Raw genomic sequence first — 17,213 nt, forward strand, 5'->3', positions numbered from 1 at the left:
AAATATGATGGGGTAATGTGCAGTCAGTTTTTTGTTTGAACAAAAGGTAAATTGCTGCACCACGGAAAATGAGCAAAATGTAAAAATACGTATTTCCATCACTGTACATAGAAACAGTTCATTTTTTTTACTTAGAATTTAATCTTACGTATGGTATTTTCACTGTTCACTGCATGTTTATTAATTATTTGAAAAACTACAGTAAGTAACACGTTTCATGCATTCATTATGACAACATATGACAATTTTGTCTGCACCTTGCAAACATGGATTCCAGCCTAATATGTTCTGCAGGCAAAATAATTTGTGGGTGACATTATAACATAATAATCATTTTGTGTCATTTTATTTAAAAAATATACCTTTAAAGTGATCTACAACAAGTAAATAACACTTATGTGGAGTAATTGTTGACTTATGCATCCTTGATAGTAAATTTTCCAAGCAAAGCTATACGTGCAATACAAATAATTTATTTTCGTTGAAAATTATTATAAACAAATGTTATATTGTATAGAACCTCATGTGTCCCACTCGCAGGTCACCTCCTTTTGTCACCACAAAGCTCAGTTCAGATAGCTGTTAGGTACACAATATACTAGATATGGTGTTTACACACAGTTGTATGTATTTGGGCATACTACTCCCTGGAGTCAACAGCTGAGTGCAGTGCACTAGTGTCTCATGTCTAAAAATGGAAACCATTGTTTTCAATGACTCCAATGTTACATGAGTATGGGATGGGAGAGTTGTGTTTTTTGCAAACACTGCCTGCTCTGTTCACCTTCTTTTATCACTAGTTAATACATTGGAGAATCCTAGGCGACCTACAATGACCTTCTGTAGGCGAGTAAAACCACAACTAACATTTGGCAAGCAGGTTTATTGCTGTGTTAACTCACATTTTTTAACAGGAAACAATTCACAGTGCTGTTGGTATGAGGCCTAAGTTAATTTAGGAGAACCTTATTAGCCTTTTACATTTAGGAGAACCTTATTAGCCTTTTACATTTAAAACTTTGGGAGTTTGGGACTCAACGGTTGAATCCCAAAGTTTTAAATGTAAAAGGCTAATAAGGTTCTCCTAAATGTAAAAGGCTAATAAGGTTTTAAATGTAAAAGGCTAATAAGGTTCCCCTTTGGTGTCATCCCCCTCGTAGGGGGTGACACCTAAATGCCGGCTCCTCTGCAGTGACAGGAGCCATGGCGGTGCTGCAGTGCAGGGCCGGGTTGGCGATCTGGCACCTCTGGCAAATGCCAGAAGGGCCGAATGCCTTAGCCGGCTCGAGGAGGGCGGAAGTGGCCCCTACACCCTATGCCGCCAGGTACATGATATTAGGTCAGGGGGAGGGAAGGGGCGGCGGCAATGATGCGCTGAATTCGGCCAGGAAGAGACAGAGGCGTGTCACGAGACCCCCTTGAAACGTAACCATGCCCCCTTCGCAGATGCCCACGCCTAAGGCGCGGACACATGGCGGGCTGCCAGGGCTGATCTACAGCACCAGTCCGTCCATGCTGCAGTGTGACATTCTCCTGCAGCACCCAGCTCCTGTCATACAAGAGGAGCCGACATCGCAGACTGCCCGCTGGGCTGCCCCCGGAGGAGCAGCCCGGAGAGGAGATTCTGCAAACATCTTTGGGGGGCAGGGCCGGACTGTAGACGTCATTAGGACCTACCACAGGAAAAGACCGTGATTTGCGGGTCTGCGAGGAGGGGCAGGGCTAAATTAAATGATTTGCGTCATTTTATCCCTGCCCCCTCACGGGGGACCTGTGAATTCCTAGAAAAATCTCCCCATCTTACCCACTTCACTGGGAAGTGGGCGGGATACGGGATATCTGCCTACACTTTCGGGGTGCGAGGGGGCCTCCAGAGACTTCCGGGAGTGTAGGCAAGTAGGTATTAGTGCCATTTTTAATTTTGAGGTCTAATCAAAACCACCAAGAATAAGTGGTTTTCAAAAGCCTCCGCTTAGTAAATCTAGCCCTGTATGGCTATTATGAAACATGGTGCCATTACGGGCTATAGCGTGGGACTATGCAATATATTGTTGCACAATAGGGCTGTGTGGTGGCATGAATATTGTATGGGAATTGGCTTTATGGAAAATTGGATGCAGTATAGTGCTGATGCCCCAGCTATTTTTGTTTAGACTATGGAGAAACTGCTGTCCAACATACACTGGAAGCCATTTACTGATAGGGCATGATGGCGCCTGTTGTACCACAATCACCAGTATGTCGTCACATAATCCCTGTTGTCCTTCTGTGCCCATCAGACCTGTGTCTAGTTGCCAACTGTCATGAATTGCCTGTATTTTTAGCTAATGTCCCAAGATCAGCCATAGTAGCCCACAGCTCTAACTCCCAGACCTCTGCTGTAAGGTTATTTCAGTGTGTTCTGCCATTTGCTGGGAGAGCTCCATTTACTGGTCTACAGTGAACTCTCAGGGCCTGATTCAGCAAGGATCGCAATTGCAAAGCTGCACGCAGGCGGCTTTGCAATTGCGATCCTTGCAGTAATGCAAATGCAGCAGAGGGTGTATGACACCCCCTGCTGCATTTGCGATCCCAGCACTGCAACAGAGGTCGCAGGCTGGGATTACCATCGCGACCATCGGTGGTTGTTGGTCGCGATGGTGGACGGTGCTAGGCAGCCGGACAGCTGAGTAAGCCTCAGCTTAGAGAGGTTTATTTATCAAGCAGTGAAAAACTTAGTGAAGAGCAGTGGCAAACGCAGGATTTCTAGAGGGGGGTTTCCAAATGCTTGATTTTAGAATGAGTGTGGCCAGTCCACGAAGAGGGCATAATTAGCACTTATCCAGCTTTAATATGTTACATACAAAGTGCATTGTGTGTAATAATTCCAGCATATACAGGACCAGCGATCACAGTAAGCCATTAGATGCGGCAGTAGGGCCATCCTGCCTGAGCTGAATGTTTTTATGTCAGATGTGGGCACCATTCCAGGGCATGGGAGCAAGTTTGGGAGTCTGGGGGAGAGGCAGAAGAACCTAGCACTGCCCTGGACATATATGTACATATCGGTCTCCTTATGTACTGGATAGTGTATTATTATACAGTATTAATAATTAGCCCTATAGATGGTCTATAGCAGTGCACCCCTAACAGTGCATGTTTTCCACATCTTCTAGTTGGTGCACAGGTATATTTATTAGTGACTGACACATTTTAAGAGATCCACAGGTTGTGCTAATTATTTCATTTGTGATACTGAGAAGAACATGCAGCACTAGTAACATTCTATTATATTACTATTTCTAATGTGGTCATGGTTTTGGCTGGGGAGGGGGATTTTCAGGCAGACGGAAACTCCCCCTGCGTTTGCCTATTAAGCGAACCGGTGGAGAAGTTGCCCATGGCAACCAATCAGCTCCTACCTATTATTTTATAGATTGTACTTAATAAATGTTCCTTCAAAGTTGATTGGTTGCCATGGGCAACTTCTCCACTGGTACGCTTCACTAAGTTTTTCACTGCTTCATAAATAAACCCCTCAGGCTGGTCGGCTTGCAAGCCGGGAAGACTGCATACGTCCATGCAGTCTCTGGCTGGCCACTCCCGGAAAACGGGGCAGACACTCCCTGTTTCTGGGAACATCGGCCGTCCCCGCACCGCCACTTAAATGCCCCTGCCTGTCAATCAGGCACAGGCATTCAAGGGCTTGTGTGCAATTGAGCAGGACCCATTCTGCACACTTGCAGAATGGGTCCTGCGCACGTGCAGATTCCCGATAATTGCGTGCACTTGCGTGCACTGCTGAAACAAGCCCTCAGTTGACTGTAGTATTTAAAATGCAGCACTCACCAAGGCTTCCGTCCCAATGGGCCCAATATCTTTATAGTAAACTTCCGGGATTGTATGTAGACCTCTAATGGTGCGTACACAATGGGCGATTAAAGTGGACGACTGAACGATAACGATATCGTTATCGTTCAGTCGTCCACTTTATCGTCCATTTTTAACACAAAAACGATGAACGATAACGACACGCGTTCCCGCGGGTGGTTCGTCATCATAGCTCATCGGGTTAACATACAGGCCAACCTGACGATGTCGTCAGGTTGCTACATGTTATGGAATGGGGGAGAGAGCCCGGCGCTGAATGATATCATTAATGATATCATTCAGCGGGTGTGCTCAATGTCATGAACGACATTGAGCACACCCTGCCGGGGACACACTAGACAATATCGCTCAGGGAGCATATCGTCTAGTGTGTATGCACCATAAGAAGGTGTTTATTTTGCATGTTAGACATCATTTTGTGATTTTGTATTATAGTCACTAGAGTGGTATACAATCATAAGAAACTAAGGGCCTCATTTACTAACGAGTTTGATCACCAAACAAGTGATAAATTTCTCTGTGTATGATAAATAGGGTTCCAGCCAATCAGCTCCCAACTGTCAACTGTTAGTAAAATGACAGTTGGGAGCTGATTGGCTGGAGCACCATTTATCATACACAGTGAAATGTATCACTCGTTTTGGTGATAAAACTCGTTAGTATATGGGTGCCTAAGTGATTTATTTTCTACATGACTCACAAGAAAGGGGTTCTAACTGTGGGCTCGATTCTGAGTCATACGTAAAGCTGTCACAATTTCACCTGCTTCCAATGATCAGAAGTCCTATGTGCACATCTGACTTATCTACTGTATGTGACTATACACTGCTCCCAGTCCTGGCTGCAACAGCAGCCATCATTACCAGCAATGGTGCTTGCACCTACCCCATGCTTGGAGCAGAAGACACGTCTGAAAATGGGTAAACTCTACATACGCTCACCTCAGAATAGATCACAACACTGTCTACACGCACATGACACGTCTACAGGATGATTCTCCCACGTGCAAACATCCTGTCACCACCAAATTGCCATCTACAGATGTGTCCAAGTACATCTTACTTGCGCGTTAAACAGCCCTTCTAGTTGTGTGACTCTGTAGCGATTAATGTCTTTTCAAGCAACTTTTTAACTTCAAATGATTCACGAAGTGTATGGGACGAACAAGCAGCTTCAGCTGATTAAAATGATATGCAGCGTGCCTATGTTCTGTGTGCGACTGCGGGTGTAACTACTGAGTCGCACAGCTCTCACAGGCATTCCTGTAGTAACACCTGTTTAGCCGTCAGTAAAAATTGACTGAAATGCTTCCAACTCTGTAAGACTCGTAGATGCTGTAAATGCGTATTTAGACCGATATGCTTGCACAGTTTGTTAAAAATCAGAAGATGCGTCCGCATTCGGCATTATGTTCCAATCAGAGTAAGGCACTTTGTATAGAAAAATCTATTGATAACCTCTGCGCTGATAATATAGGAGAATAATGGTATAGAGGAAGTCACACACTGATTAGGAAATAATCATAGGCACATTTATTATTATAATAATTTATTTTATTATATTATTCTATTATATTAATAAATGTGCCAATGATTATTTCCAAGTCAGTGTGTGAATTCCTCTATACCGGTCTTCTATATTATCAGCGCAGAGGTTATCAATAGATTGTTGTGTTACACCTGTCTTTCATGTGATTTTATGTGTAACCACGAGCACTTTATATCTTTGCTGCATTTTGTATATTCACTTTGTTAATTGTTTAGTAACAATACATTTTATATCTATCCAATTTTTAGTGCCAGGCTTTTTTGTGTATGGTTGATACTTTGTATACAAGCCTCTAACAATCAACATTCACTGACTTCAGTCAACATTCACTGACTTCACTTTATACTAGCCATAAAAATGGATCTAGTAGTCACTTCATATTTCCATGACCAATATGGCAGCTTTGTACCTTGCAAATCATCAACAAGGAAACAGATTTCAGAAATGCTTCTAATTTACAGTTGATACATTATTGTATCTCTCAGTCTGCAGATTGATAGTCGATAGAAAATCCATGTGAAAATAGGTAAACATCTTTAATGTATCATATGCCTTGGTATTGGCATAAACATATTCTTTCTATGTAGAAATTGAAGTAATTCTGTAATATAGACTAAAATCATCTTAGAATGTTTTATTCTAAAAATCAGATTGTGAGGCTTTTCTTAAAGAGACTCACCGGCATTTCTAGGCAAGTTCTGGCGGGTTGTGATCAGGATTTTAAAGCGTGAAGGAATAATAACCTTCATCATCTGTTATCATGGCCCCTGAAGGTAATAGCAGGTCATGACAGCATATCTATGGCGGAGTCCTCCGAGCAAGTCTGTGCAGTGTCTGCAAAGGTTATCTTGATGTAACACTTGTGAACATTTGGATGTCAACCAATTTGATCATGTGTATGAATAGGCTGCTTTCACCAAGCACATGTGCTGGGATCTTAAATTAGTGAAGTGAATTCAGGTTTACAGTGTCATAGCCATCTATCTATACAGCGGAATGTACAGTTAGACTCTGATGAATGTTATCATCCGATCACTGAACAAACTACTGTAGCTAGCATTATGCAATGACTTTCAGGCTCTGAAATCAACAGCTGCTCACTGTACATTGGATATTTGTAAGTTATTTTATTTATTACTTTGTCAGATGATTCATTTTAAGATTTTATTTTCATTTAATTATTTGATGGGAAGTATAACACTATTTGGTGGTGCGCTTGTTGCTTCCAAAGCTGCCTCCAACCCACGTCCCCACCCCTAGAACCTTAAAAAGTGCAGGGGTCATAACTCCCAACTTCCCAGCTGTATGGGCAGAAGTGGCAACTGGTGGGATGGTCCCTTCTAATCGGGACAGTTGACAGGTTTTCCGCAAAATACTAGTCGCTGAAATTTCTTTTCTACTTCAGGGTCCATAGGGTATCCACAGGATACCTTGGGGTATAGGTGTGACGTCAGTCGCAGGGCACCAAAGAGTTAAGCTTTCAGCCTCCCAGGATGCACTAGGTCCCCCTCCTATACCCCGCCCCCGAGCCAAGGCACCTCAGTTTAGTTTGGTGCCCGGCCGGAGTCGGGTGCACCTGTTGGAGTGGGGGCTAGAAGAGCCCCTGAAGCTTATTCTTCATGCAGCTGTGGCTGCACAACTGGATGAACAGCATGGACAGTCAGTCCTGACGTCCATGCTGTCTTCCCTACACCCCGCCGGTACCAGAACGCCGGTACTGATCCGGGGATGCTGGTGGGCGTCTGGGGTCACAGCTAGCGGTGACCCCAGATGCTCCGGACCATGGCCGGATTCAAGGGGGACAGAGGTAAGCAGCGGGGTCCCGCGGTGGGTCCCCGCTGATCACATGGTCCTAAGTCCCCAGGCAGGGGGCTCCCTGGGGACTGGCTGCAGCGTGGAGCCAGGCGACCAACCTGCGCTTCCACTACCCCCTGGGACAGCGGACCGCAGCAGAGCGGTAGCGCTGCGGCGTCCCAGGGGTTAAATGCATGCCAGGGGAGCGCGCCTTCCCTGTCTCACAGCCGGCGCCTCCCCCGCTGCACACAGCCCTCTCTGCATGCTGCCGACTGGTCCTGTGGCAGCGCTTCTCCCCCAGGCCAGCCTCCTCTCTGCTCCTCGGCGGCCATCTTCTCCAGAACGCTGCTGGAAGCGCTGGAAGGAAGCATCGTGGTCTGGGTCCCCCCGCATACCTCTCCTCCGCTGTGGTCAGGTCTGTGTATGCAGCGCTGTGTCCTACCAGGCCCTGTGTCTGTGTAGTTGAGTGATCAGCGCTGTTAGTGCAGGAATTGTTATTTTTCTGCATTGTATGTGACTGTGCTAGCGCTGCTGCCTGTAACTTTATCTTCTCAAAACTGTCAGCTTTATTACTGTCCCTGTTCTTTCTGCTAAAGCCCTTGCGGTGCGGTGCTGCAGGGTGGTCTCTCGCCTATTTAATACTTAATTGGTGAGAGAGGTCACATACGTGGTGCCATCATGTCTGAAAGTGATTTTCCCCTCCGGCTACAGTGTACCACGTGCAAAGTACCGTTAGCGGAGGGGGAGGGTAGCGCGGAGGGCCTTTGCCGGCAGTGTTTGTCCATGGCGCGGCCTATTACGGTTACAGCACCGGTACAGGAGCCGCCCTGGGCTTGTTTCGCTCAGGCGTTAACAGCTTTAGTGGGCAGGTGGACGCCGACAGAAGCGGAGCTTCCAATAAATATCTTGGAACTCCGTGCGGTCTTCAATGCTCTCCAGCAGGCACAGCGGTTTCTCCAGGGTCGCCCGGTGCAGGTCCAGTCGGACAACGCTACCACCGTGGCCTACATAAACAGGCAAGGAGGAACTCGCAGTCGGGCGGCTCTCGTAGAGGTCTCTCGGATCCTGGTTTGGGCGGAGCGCAATCTTCCGGCCATATCAGCGGTCTTCATCCCGGGAGTGCTCAATTGGGAGGCGGACTTTCTAAGTCGCCAGGACGTTCATCCGGGGGAATGGTCCCTGCACCCGGACGTTTTTCAACTACTGGTGGACAGGTGGGGTCTTCCAGAAATCGACCTCATGGCATCCCGGCACAACAACAAGTTGCCGGTGTACGGGTCTCGCACAAGAGACGAAGGGGCGTCTCTGGTGGATGCTCTGTCCGTCCGGTGGACGTTCCGGTTCGCATACCTGTTCCCTCCGGTCTCCCTTCTTCCACGGGTAATCCGGAAATTCAAACAGGAAGGAGGGACGCTCCTGTTGATAGCTCCCGCGTGGCCCAGACGGCACTGGTTCTCAGACCTTCAGGGTCTGTCCGTGGACATTCCTCTGCGGTTGCCGCTACGACCGGACCTTCTGTCTCAGGGTCCTTGCCTTCACCCGGACCTGACTCGGCTGTCTTTGACGGCGTGGCTGTTGAGACGGCCATGCTGAGGTCCCGGGGGTTTTCCAGCTCTGTGGTGCGTACCATGTTACGAGCTCGGAAACCGTCTTCCGCGAGGATATACCATCGCGTGTGGCATACGTTCTTCCAGTGGTGTCGACCGAGAGGTTATGCACCGCGGGAGTTTCGTCTGTCTCGGATTCTCGCCTTCCTGCAAGCGGGACTAGATCATGGGCTTCGCCTTGCTTCTTTGAAGGTACAGGTTTCGGCCCTATCTGTCTGGTTTCACCGTAGGATTGCTACAATCCCGGATGTGCGCACCTTTATGCAGGGTGTTCTCCGCATTCAGCCGCCCTTTGTTCCACTTGTGGCGCCTTGGGATTTGGCTGTGGTCCTGAGGGCTCTCCAAGGACCGCCGTTTGAACCACTGGGCTCAGTGGATCTTAAATGGCTAACAGCTAAGACTGTTTTCCTTCTGGCCATTGCTTCGGCCAGACGTGTTTCTGAGTTAGGGGCTCTTTCTTGTAGACCCCCTTTCTTGGTTTTTTTATGGGAACAGGGCAGTGCTCCGCACTCGGCCCGAGTTTCTTCCCAAAGTTGTTTCCCAGTTTCATATTAACGAGGAAATAGTTGTTCCGGCCTTTAACTCACCGGGTCTTTCCGTGGGTGAGGCCTCTTTGGATGTTGTGCGGGCCTTAAGGACTTATGTTGACCGCACTTCTTCGTTTAGGAAGTCGGACGCTTTGTTTGTCCTCTTTGGCTTCCGTAAAAAGGGTTGGCCTGCTTCAAAGCAAACTTTGGCAGCCTGGATCCGTATGGCTATTTCTGAAGCTTATCTTCATGAAGGCCTACCGGTCCCTCCTTCTCTGAAGGCTCATTCCACTAGGTCTGTGGGTCCTTCGTGGGCAGCTCGACGTGGTGCCTCGGCAGTTCAGATCTGCAAGGCTGCTACGTGGTCTTCTGTCCATACCTTCGTGAGGTATTACAGGTTTGACACCTTCGCCTCTCAGGATGCTTCCTTCGGGCGGCGGATTCTCCTTTCTGCACAGGAGCGTCCCCACCCTTAAAGGATACTGCTTTGGGACATCCCCAAGGTATCCTGTGGATACCCTATGGACCCTGAAGTAGAAAATATGAGATATGGTAAGAACTTACCCTTGTTATCTCTATTTCTACGAAGTCCATAGGGTTCCACAGGACTCCCGCCCTGTCGCACCTGTGCTGCAGATGGGCTTTGCTCTGGTCACCGGTTTTCCGTCTCCCTCTGGTGAGAATGTGATTCTTGTATGTGTCCAGATCTTTGTTCTCTCTCTTCCTTCTCCTCCTCCGGCCTATGGCTTGGTAACTAACTGAGGTGCCTTGGCTCGGGGGCGGGGTATAGGAGGGGGACCTAGTGCATCCTGGGAGGCTGAAAGCTTAACTCTTTGGTGCCCTGCGACTGACGTCACACCTATACCCCAAGGTATCCTGTGGAACCCTATGGACTTCGTAGAAATAGAGATAACAAGGGTAAGTTCTTACCATATCTCATATTTTATGACTTAAATAAGTCATGAGGGGTGTCAGGGCTTTTTTTCTTTGCTTTGTCATTTATTTTTATATATTTAAAAAAATTTAGTTAGATTGGTTTACATACACATATTCATGCACGTCCTGGTGTGACGTGCACCTGGATGGTATAAATGTCATTAAAAATCAGGCTGTTCTCTACAGGTTCTCTGTAACTTGGTAAGTTTGGAATACCCTACTATACAGATGTGCCCTCATATACCTTTGCTGTATAAGTACCAGATAGCCGCTTTTGGCGCACCAGGATCCTTGTGACTTAGCCGCACCAAGCGTCCATTTTTCCTTATTTGCGCGGCTAAAATGACAAGACTTGACAAAACTACACTGGTAGAGTACACAGACCACTGATGTTTTGCAAATAAATCTCAAATCGGTGTAAAAAATGTTCCTATGAAAGCGCCCACCACGTTCCGTTATGCTGAATCAGCGACTTTAGACATAACTTGTATCAGTTCCTTTGCGACAAAAGTCGAAATCAAGTACCTCTGGTGCACTGTAATCAACTTTGTATGTGGCTGCTATGTGACTAAAACACAATATTTAATGAAAAGTATGCTACGCTACCCATGTTCGAGAGTATCGGTCTCGTCAGACGGTCTCGTGTCATATGGCTTAAAGATACTGGGTGTATGAGAACACATCTGTATATATATTATCGCTTAACACTTTTTTTCTGTAACATTTCAAGAATTTTTTAGCAAGAAATTACCATATCTGATCTACTCCCATCAGAGGGAATACAATTTTGAACCTCCACAGTCTCCACATTAAAGTACTAAACTATGCATTTACCCATGTAAAGGGGCTTAGCTGATAAAAATAAGTACATACAGTAATGTCACAAAAATATATACTGTAGAAGATGTATCTAGATATACAGTAGCTACTCATCAGTAAAAGGATGTAAGGGAGCTATGTACTAACTAAAGCCCCCCATACATCAGCAATCAGAAAACCACAATTGAACAATTTGAAGATTTGTTGCCCGATTATAGGATTTCCCAATCTGCGCCCATACATTACAGATCTTTTTCAGTGATTTGCAGATCATTTTCAGCAAACACGGATCTGCCAATCTTTAAAGGTCCATCATTTTACTAGTAACAGTCTGCAAATCTGCTGATCATGTCCATACATAATCGATTGCTGATGTATGTGGCCTTAAGGATATAAATCATCACTAAGATGAAAAATCATGATAGGGCAAGAAATCTTCATATTGTTAAATTGTGGTTTTCTGAATGCTGATGTATGGGGGCCTTTACCATGCATGCTTTCTCCTGCCACCTGCCCCATCAGAGAACTGCATTTATTGGACGTTCCAAAGTAAATATAAAAAGAGCTGAAATTAGTGAAAGGCACAAAAATTCACTAATCACTGATTTAGTGATAGGCTGCAGTTTTATCATTTTTGATCCTTTCATGAATATTGGGCCAGGCAATAAAATAGCTGCCTCTACTGTCTGTAAACAAAATGAGGTTAGTGACACACGTGCACATACATTACATTCACTATTAAGACACTGTATTTGTTCATATAATATACATAGTAGGCAGTGTGAATGGGAGTTTCTGGGATGTGACCCCCTAGATGTGTGCATGGAAATGATCTCAGACTCCTTACTATGATAATGGGTAATGTGCGCTGTGATGTCCGAAGGCAGATCACAGAGAATCCTATCACCCCTATTAAGGCTGCAGATGTCTCTATTCTGAAGATGACACTATCAATTGACTGATTAATAGCTCCACTAACAGACATTTTATTTCTTTCAACTCCTTTGAATATGGTGGAGTGAATTCTGTGTCTTTATAAACTGTGCCTTCTAGAGTAGCATATGGTGAGCTTGTTTTTCTTTATTACATTACTAAAGCAATTTTATAATTATTGTGTGATACATGTAGATATAATATATTGATTTGACGGTATATTATGTTCTTATATGTAATAAGCCTGTCCACAATTTGTGTTTTATTTCCAGCAGTACCCTATCAACACAATTCCTACAGTACATCAGGGGGCTCTGGTCCTATCCAATGTTATCGTTGTGGGGAGACATGTAAAGGAGAAGTTGTAAGAGTGCAATCCAACCATTTCCACATCCGTTGCTTTACTTGTCAAGGTACTGTACCACTCAGCAAGCTGTGTGTGTGTCAATTAGAGGAAAGCTGAGAAAATGCCTGGAAGCTAATTGATTTATTATTACAGTTTATTGCTTTGCTTGAGTCTTCAATTTGAAAATGATGTTAAATCAGGACCGAAAACTCACTGCTCCCCTAAAATTCAAATATTAAAAGTCTCAATATATAAATCTGTTATAGACTCAGGGACTGATTCAGTAAGAATCACAAATGCTATTGCAGCTGCGAATTTGCACGGAATGCAGCGGCGAAAATATGCTAATGGTTGCCAAAGCATAGCAGAAATAAAGAAGCCCACAACTGCTTTCTCACATCTGTCCCAAGTCGCTCTTCTGCGTAAACATCAGTACCATCGACGCACATCGTACAGGTAGGCAACATTTACACCAAGTCTGACCAGCCGCAGACACTGCAAGTTTCTTAGCACGCAGTGCGCTCTCAAGCTGCGTATGCAATCGCAGTGGCTAATTTATGCACACCCAAGCAACAGCTTTCAAACAGACAGACACGCCTGTGTTTTTACGACCACTCCACCGTCACCACCCCAAACACTAACAGCCTGTCACTCACTCTGCGATGTATTCCTCTGTGCGTCCGTAGTCTGAGTGCGAATGCAGCGCAGTGCGACTTATGCGCAATGGCTAACAATCGATCGATCTGCGTACATAGCTGCATTTGCGATCCTTACTGAATCAGGCCCTCAGTTCACTATATAAAGTTGTCATGACAGCTGCATTCATGATAGAATTCTGGGTAATTCACCACTCTACAGGCTCGTAGTATGTTCAGCAGGCACTGTTAACAGAGGAAGTAGAAGCTCTGATGGATTAAGTGGGTTTATTAACCAGTAGCTAAAAAGATAGCATAGCTGTTACAAAGTGTAAATGATGGTATAATTACACAGAAAGCAGTAATACTTTATCATTCCACAAATAGTAGCTCCAGAAAATCATATCATCAAACTCATATCATCAATAGTTTAACCATCTTCTTCAGGCATAAGATAACAAAATACAGTTTTTATGAGGGGAAAAAAAACTTGTACGCACGTGCCATCTTCCAGAATATCATTGGAAAGATGGAGAGCGGAGGAGGGACCCACTTGCCAGAGCAAGCCAGGTAAGAAGTGAGGCCTACTGCTCAGAGGAGGGGTCCCACTGCACCCAGGCCCCCTTGGGTGTAAATACACCCCTGGGCAGGCGCAATGTTCAACAGTGAGGCCAATGGTACGCCGATAGTGTGTCTTTGTACGCACATCGGTGGATTTGTGTCACAGTCATTGGTGGGCGTCTCAATAGGACACCAATTGGGCGTGGCATTAGAATAAAGACAATAGCGGCTGCAACAAAAGACACAGCTGCTACTGCAATAGCGTCCACTACAGAATCACCCCCATAATGTTATCCCCTTTTAACACAAAGCTCCTGATTCTGAGTCACACTCGTAATCTGGGCACCTACAGAAACTTATGTAGCTATCCACCTGTGTTCTGAGTCATTGCAAATCTATGCAATAGCACAGCCCTCAGCCCACCAGACACAAGAACCAGTAACAGCACTTACACCCAACCTATGCTTGGAGCAGCAGATACAAAAATGGCTCGCACACTCCACACACACAACTCAGAATAGGTCGCTACTCTGGCTACATGCCAAAGCTTTGTTTCTCTTATATGCCAACATCCCACTGCCACCCAGCAATGTCAATCCAGCCGTCGGTGAGAAGTGCCAAAGACATGCAACTAAGAATCACCTATAGCTGCCTATGCTGGCTGTAGCACATGAGCAGTTGCTTAACATCGTGAGACGTGGCCGCTTTGGGAATTGTGTAACTCAGGATCAGGCCCCAAGTACCTGATGAGGTGACTCCTAAAAAATTAGCAAAATTAATTAGGAACAAAAGACTGAAAATAAGTGATTGCATTAGTATTGAGTAGTAAACAGTCGCACAAAAAGACACTCGGCACTACCGAGTCACGGCACGGCGCGACTAGAAGGGCTGTTTAACGCGCGAGAAGGCTAGATGTATGAGGACACATCTGTAGGAGTATTTTGTGGGGGTTTTCCAGTTTAGATCCCACCTCAATTACATAATTTTGTATCAGATGCAGCAGATAAACCATTCTTTAATGTTCAGGGAACTCGAACCAGTTCTATGAATTGTTATGTGGCTATTGTGCAATGAGGTACAACATCCAGTAATAATAGCATTCAAAGAGGGAGGTTACAATTCTTTGCAATGTTCGCAGCTGAAATGTTTGACCACGCACATCCCAGAGAATTTTGGTAGTCCAATACTACTCATTTTCCTGCGCACCTCATTAAAGTGCATGGGAAAAGCGCACCTCATTAAAGTGCATGGGAAAATTGTCAATGTCGGTGTCTGCAGAGTGTCCTTTTCTGATCATCCCCACATCGATCTGACATGACTTTCAAATCCCCCCCCCAAAATTTTTTTATTTAATTCCCCCCACACAATAATGCAACTAAAAGGTAGTAGAAAAATAACAGCAATCTTCATAGTGCATTTTCTTGTCAATGTTGGGGCAGCAATTAAACAATAGAATGAAATAGGGGAATATCCCCTGTACAATACACAATCACTTTGCACTTACTGATACTCTTTGTATACTGCAATGACTGTCAGAGGTCAAAGCAGACAGCTAACACCATGCTTAGCGGTTGGAGTGTATCTAATGAATGTCTATAATGCACCTTTAATGCTATATAAATATTATGCAATGTCATCCATCACAAGAAGCAGGCTCTGCACAGCTTCAGAATCCAGGCAAGCTGTAATGCCATTCAGAAATCTGATCTGCATGGCTTAGTTCTGCTACTAGTAAGCTTTTATCACCAGAGAGCTGGTTGTAACTGCTGTTGAGATGGTGCCGGTAGTAAAGGTTTATTTTGCTGTGACTGCTAGTGGTTTTTCTATTTACACTATTCACTTAAATGATAAATATAAGAATTATCTTTCTCATATTCCTTATATGTGGTTTGATCAAATAGTTAATATTGCAGAAAAATGCCAGATCTCTATTGTGATATCCATTGGTCTGGACACTGGCATTTTTTACCTTTTTTATTTATTTATGATCACACCTATAAATGGTTGTGAATAAAATGTGTGTAACTATTAGCAGTATAGAATATAGTCCATTACTCTAAATGGGGCATTCAATACTGAAACTTAACTTTTAATATTCTAAGTAGTAAAAACTAAATAAGGCCCTTGAACATACAAACATAGACCATGAATCTCAATAGCTGCATGAGCCAGTACTTCAAATATATACATGTATCACAGAGTTAAACACAAATCGTAACAACTACTAGAGCCAATTTAACAATTACATCAATTATTTCCATGAGCCAGAATACAATGTGAGTCATGCTTGCCTACTCTCCTGGAACATCCAGGAGGCTCCCGAATCTTGGGTGACTTTCCCAGACCACTGGAAGAACAGGTAAGTCTCCTGTAGCATCCGGAGGGCTTGATGATGCGATTCACGCTAAACACGTCATCATGGCCCCGCCCCCACTTTAGAAAACTGGTAATTGCGGGGGACGGGACCATGATGATGCAATTGTTCCATCATATACAGCCCCATTGGCCGTGCCATCTACCCTGCATCACGGGGTGCCAGAAAGTTAGCAAGGTATGAGTTGAATATTTTGAGAGTGAAAACCATATAGACTCTGAAAAAAGATAGACAGATATCTAGACATGAAATGTGTCATGGAGCATTAATTAAGTTGTACTACTTAGGATTAAAGTTATGCTTTAACTATTATACAGTATTGATTGCCCCATTTAAAATTCTTCTCTGTCTTCAATGTCTTAGGTTGTCCAACTTGTGGGAAGACCACCCACATTTTATATTGGACTCATAATGATTGTACATTATCTAATATGTGTTTTGGTTATACTGCACACTAATACCATTCCTGTTCAGAAAACCTCTTCTGTTCCTCTTGTATTATTAGCAATATGTAAAGCATCGGGTTATAAACATAGAATTGGCTACTCAGGAAAATGTGTCAAAAACATTTCTTTTAATTTTTTTTAAGAAGTCTGTTACCATAATTGTTTTGTGCATCAAAATGACAAGCCATCAGGACTGCACAGAAAAGCTAAAAATAGCAACTAAAGCCTTTAAAAACGATATTTTATCTCATACAATAAATATGATGTAGTTATTATCCTGGCTGTCGGGATGCCGGCACCAGAATTCCAACCCCCCTAAGAATCCCGGCACTGCCATCCTGGCAGTAAGTATTGGGGTTAGGAGGAGGGTTAAAGTTAGGGTTAGGCACTAGGGGGAGAGTTAAGGTTAGGCACTGGAGGGGGAGGGTTAGGTTTAGGGTGCAGGGGAGGGAGGTTAGGTTTAGACACTAGGGGGAGAGGGTTAAGTTTAGGCTGTGGGGAGGGAGGGGTAGGAGTAGGGGAAGGAGAGTATACTTACTTCCTTCTGTCGGAATTGTGACCCTGTCAGGATGCTGGCATCGGGATTCTGACTGCCGGCATCTTGTACACCACCCAACTATGCCCTTCTTAAATTCATATATTTTTGTAGCAGGACTTACAGGGATAAACCACGAGGTGTCTTTTGATGATTGGGTAATCAGACCAAGCACTGTAGGCGGTATCTGGACTACGGTTGAGAGGAAGAGGAGTCTGTGTGAGACCCTCTACTGAGCAGTTCCCAATTTGGAGAGAACTTGTAATCTAAGCACCCTCCTTA

General features: G+C 44.7%; 1 protein-coding gene across 6 annotated transcripts in view; it reads left to right on the forward strand.

The window, feature by feature from the left end:
• ABLIM3 (actin binding LIM protein family member 3) overlaps positions 1–17,213 on the forward strand; it is a 225,581-nt gene that overhangs the window by 130,287 nt on the left and 78,081 nt on the right. For 5 of the 6 annotated variants that reach the window (XM_088462131.1, XM_088462127.1, XM_088462128.1 and 2 more), the window contains exon 2: positions 12,307–12,447. In XM_088462131.1, the coding sequence (XP_088318257.1) occupies positions 12,307–12,447 (141 nt within the window). The remainder of the gene's footprint in view (positions 1–12,306; positions 12,448–17,213) is intronic. The other variant, XM_088462126.1, reaches the window with a different exon arrangement.

The sequence above is a fragment of the Taudactylus pleione genome, unplaced genomic scaffold (genome assembly GCF_031769625.1).
Source record: "Taudactylus pleione unplaced genomic scaffold, aTauple2 ptg001151l, whole genome shotgun sequence".
Classification (NCBI taxonomy): Eukaryota; Metazoa; Chordata; class Amphibia; order Anura; family Myobatrachidae; genus Taudactylus; species Taudactylus pleione.